The sequence below is a fragment of the Lucilia cuprina genome, unplaced genomic scaffold, assembly GCF_022045245.1.
Source record: "Lucilia cuprina isolate Lc7/37 unplaced genomic scaffold, ASM2204524v1 Scaffold_7333, whole genome shotgun sequence".
NCBI lineage: Eukaryota > Metazoa > Arthropoda > Insecta > Diptera > Calliphoridae > Lucilia > Lucilia cuprina.
This window is the reverse complement of record NW_025812271.1, coordinates 1-4,613: the sequence shown is the minus strand read 5'-3', so window position 1 is coordinate 4,613 and position 4,613 is coordinate 1. Positions and strand designations below refer to the sequence as shown.

At 30.4% G+C, this 4,613-nt stretch overlaps 1 protein-coding gene across 1 annotated transcript; it reads right to left on the bottom strand.

Moving 5' to 3' along the window:
* Positions 1-792: 792 nt before the first annotated feature.
* On the bottom strand, positions 793-1,540 carry LOC111681321 (larval cuticle protein F1). Its single transcript, XM_023443069.2, has 2 exons — positions 1,424-1,540; positions 793-1,328 (listed from the first exon to the last, which is right to left on the bottom strand). Exons 1-2 carry the CDS (start codon positions 1,433-1,435, stop codon positions 987-989), a joined length of 354 nt encoding a protein of 117 aa, XP_023298837.1. The 5' UTR covers positions 1,436-1,540; the 3' UTR covers positions 793-986.
* Positions 1,541-4,613: the final 3,073 nt, after the last annotated feature.

The window sequence follows — 4,613 nt, the reverse complement described above, 5'->3', positions numbered from 1 at the left end:
AGATAGATAGATAGATAGATAGATAGATAGATAGATAGATAGATAGATAGATAGATAGATAGATAGATAGATAGATAGATAGATAGATAGATAGATTAGTTAGTTAGTGTTAGTTAATTAGTTAGTTAGTTAGTTAGTTAGTTAGTTAGTTAGTTAGTTAGTTAGTTAGTTAGGTAGTTAGTTAGTTAGTTAGTTAGTTATTAAGTTAGTTAGTTATTTAGTTAGTTAGTTAAGAGGTTATCAGATAGACCACTTCTATGGAGGCAAGAAGTCATATGAACAACTATCCTATTGGGCTTATTCCACGGCATTTCTTTTTCAATCTCAGGGTGAGCTGCTTAGATGACTTACAACCACCTTGTCGTGGTTCAAGTATTCAAATTATGCAGCCGAAATGCAAAGACACAACGTGTAAATGGGGAGTAGGCAACAGCTCAAATAGACTATACGGGTAATCGAAACACGAATCCATCTATTAAGCTGAGGTTTTGCTTTTAAATCTGGTAGGAACAGAATAATGTAAAACATGTCTGTGAAAGGCTTCTTTTGATTAGAAAAATATATAATATATTGTTCTTAAAAGTTCCTCAATTCCATATATGCTTAAAATCATGTTCTCCGTTCAAAGAGTTGAATAATTGTTTTCTTTAATTCTTTCGGTATAGGTCTAAAAAATTCAGTAGTTTTGACCCTATAGCGAAAAATAACATTTTTTACAATTTATATTGCAGTAACTATTTGAACAGTCAAATTTTTCTCAAATAAAAACACATTGCAAAATTTATCTAAAAATAGTATTTGAAATGCATATATATTTTCTTTTTAACTTTATTTTAAAACTATAAACAAATATTTTTAAAAAAATATAAACAAAAATTTCTTTAACAAATCTGCGAAAAAGAGAAACTTTAAAAATAAAGAATCATCTTTTCCATTATGTAAAAAATCACAAAGTCCAGTCATTATAAAAAGTAATCCCGTTCCATTTAGAAGACAGTGGTGTAGGCAGCGGCAGAGTAAGGATAGTAAGAAGCATAAGGAGCAGCATAAGCGGCAGCTACGGGGGCGGTGTAAGCAGCAGCTACGGGAGCGGTGTAGGCAGCGGCAACAGGGGCGGTGTAGGCAGCAGCAACAGGGGCGGTGTAGGCAGCAGCAACGGGAGCTACAACGGGGGCAGTAGCAACACCATTATAGTTACGGGCAACATATTGAGAGCTAGTAGCGGTAACAACACCTGCAGGAGCAGCAGCTACAACGGGGGCAGCAGCGAGAACAGCGGGTTTGGCATAGGCGGAGCACACCAAAGCGAACAAGGCAATGAAGACGGACTGTAAAGGGAAATAAAAAAGGATTTTATTAAATGTTTGTCTTTTTTTAAGTTTTAGTTAAAATTTTGTTTTTTTTAATTGAAATAAATTCCTACCAATTTGAACATTTTGTTGGGATTTTGTTGTGTTTACTACTTTTAGAAAACTATACTAAAACAATGCTTTAACTCAGGCTTTTATAGTCAAATTATTTGGTCTTGGTTTTCGTTGCTAGAATAATTTAATTTATTTATTTTTATTATTTTTTTAATAAAACTTGAAGATGTCCGCCAAAAAAAAAATATTTTATATTTTAAATATTTTATACAAGTACAATTTTGAATACATTTCAGTGTATGCGTATTTATGCAGGCATGTGTTTAGCATGCGATTATACGTTCTATAAACCCTATTTTTGTATTTGTCTGATTTCCATGTATATTTCCATATATATTCTTCATATGCCGGCTAACTTTTAGTTGTTGTGTTTATAATTTACTTTTTTTTTGTATTTTTAAATGGCCTTGAGACAATTCGTCTTCCAATTGGTTTTGTTTTAATCATTGCCAAGTTTTTAGTACTGTACGTTTTTTAAACAGCTGTTGGTGGGCCAAAAAATATGAAATAAATTTGGATTTTTTTTTTCATATTCTACACTTAATGTTGATATCGTATTCCTATACAGAAATATAAAAACTAGTAATCCGTACAATCTAGAGCGGTTTCATACGTAGGTACGTTAAGTACACAGCAAAAAAAAGAACATCCAAAGAATCGAAAAATAAGTAGTATTGACTTAATGGAAGTACTAAAAAAGTCCCGAAGAAGTGATTTTAAAACAGGCTTGTCATAGGAGAGATGTCCTTTTTATTTGATTTCAAATTCACTACATCTGAAGTCATTCTCAGGAAGTACTTGATAATATTTGATTCAAGTATGAATCTATTTAAGTTTTCTTTGGGTCAAAGTGCAGAGAGATGTCCTTTTTATTTGATTTCAAATTCACTACATCTGAAGTCATTCTCAGGAAGTACTTGATAATATTTGATTCAAGTATGAATCAATTTAAGTTTTCTTTGGGTCAAAGTGCATTTCTTTTGAGAAATTTTGGTTTAATTTGAGATTCAAAATAAGATTAACTAAAAATTTTACCAAACGGCTCAAAATTACTAAATCTGAGTCGATTTACATAGGTCCGTGCGTCTATGTGTCCTTGTAAAACTTTTGCCCACGCTGCAGATGGCAATTTTTAAGAGAATTTTATGAAATTTGGCACATACTATTCTTTTGACCCAAGGACGGCTAGAAAGGCTATGAAAATTGTTAAAATCTGAAAATTATTTCGTCCCCATACAACCGAAACCGACCGAATATGACATTATAATGTAAAATGTAATAAAAGTCTAAAGCCAATGTACTAAAAGTCTAAAGCACTCTTTTAAACATTGGGTGCTAGGTTCTCCTTTAGAAAATGTCTTTAAGTTCAACCTACACTTATAAACACTTATTCCACTATAACTTTAATGAAGACGTAAATTCATCGACTAAAGTCTATACTCACTGGCCGTGTCAGACTTAGCATTCATGCACACACACTCATATACCCCAAAATTTGTAATAACATCCGTTGTCAAAGTTCATGCATACTCACGATAACACTATGTGATGTTGACAACGCAGCGTTTTCAATATTGCAATAATTCGTTGTCAAAATTTAAATTTTAGAACACGGATGTATATAAAATTTAGTTTTCGACAACAAATTGTCTCAATGGTGACAACATTGCGTTGTCAACCTTACCTAATATTATCGTACGTATGTATATACTTTGACAACATATGTTATTGAAAAATGTGGTGTCAATTTGGTACCAGGCGTGTATATCTTTTCCCCCTTGTGTACTTGTTCATTTTACAAACATACAACCAACGTCGAAGTACAAGATTCATTAACTTATTTACTTAATTTAATTGAAAAATGTAGGGTATTCTGTTTACTTTTAATTTTTTTGGAAAAAAAATCACTCCATATTAAAGCATGCTAACCGGCAGTTTTGTTTTAATTAAATATTTTTTTTTTTTGCACTAAAATAAATTAAATTTTGTCCACGTACAAAAACTGTTGGGTCGCATGAATCATTAAATAAATAATAATGATTTATTATAAATCACATAGAGTGCATAAAAACTAAATATTTAATACTTAATTAATTGGGTACTATAACAAATTTAAAAATGTTCCATAAGAATTTAAAAGTAAAATAAAATTGACTGATTGATAATTTGTCTGCTTACAATCGTCTTCTGAGTTAATTAAGCCATGACCATCCGTCCGTCTAGCTTAAGCTTGTAACAAACAATTTCGATAGGAAATGTTTAAAAACTATATATTATTTCATCTAGACTCCATACAACAGAAAACCCTAAAAGAGCATTTAAGCTCATAATTATATAATCCTTAATTTAAAAATCACAATTAATCTATCAAATTTTGAAAAATTTCTTTCACAATTTCTAAAAAACTAATTAACATTTAAATCTATTGGTATTTACATTATCCAATGATTATACATTTTATACACAAAGTTACAATTTTTCCATATGAATATTTTTAAAATGTTCATATAATTGTTATTACCAATTAAATAAAATATACAGCTAGAGCACACATACATAACGTCAGGCTCATAACAAACCATAATGAGATTAAACTATTGATGATATGTTCACATCAACAGCAATTCTAATAAAATATTTTTTATTATATAAAATATATATATATATATAGATAAACAATAAACATATTTCCGGCAGTTCTTCAAGAAATCATAAGTTTTTAGATAGATTTTGTCTAAAAGAAACACATACCTACTGCATTACTTGGAAGGAGTTTAGTAGTTACTTGACAGTTTTTTAGATGCTTTTTTACAACAAAAAATTATTATTTTTTTCTTTTGCAAAAACTAATAGTAGGAAAGTAACAAAACTACTCCTTATTTACCTAATTCAGTTAAAACTGAATTAGAATAAAACAATAGCTGAACTGATTATGAACGGAACTAGAACTGAACTTGAACAAAACTAAAACTGAACTAGAACTGAACTGAATATGAAATAAACTAGGACTGAACTTGGAACAAAACTAGAACTGAACTAGAACTGAACGAGAACTGAACGAGAACTGAACGAGAACTGAAATAGAACTGAACTAGAACTGAACTAGAACTGAACTTGAACTGAACTAGGACTGAACTAGAACTGAACTAGAACTGAACTAGAACTGAACTAGAACTGAACTAGAACTGA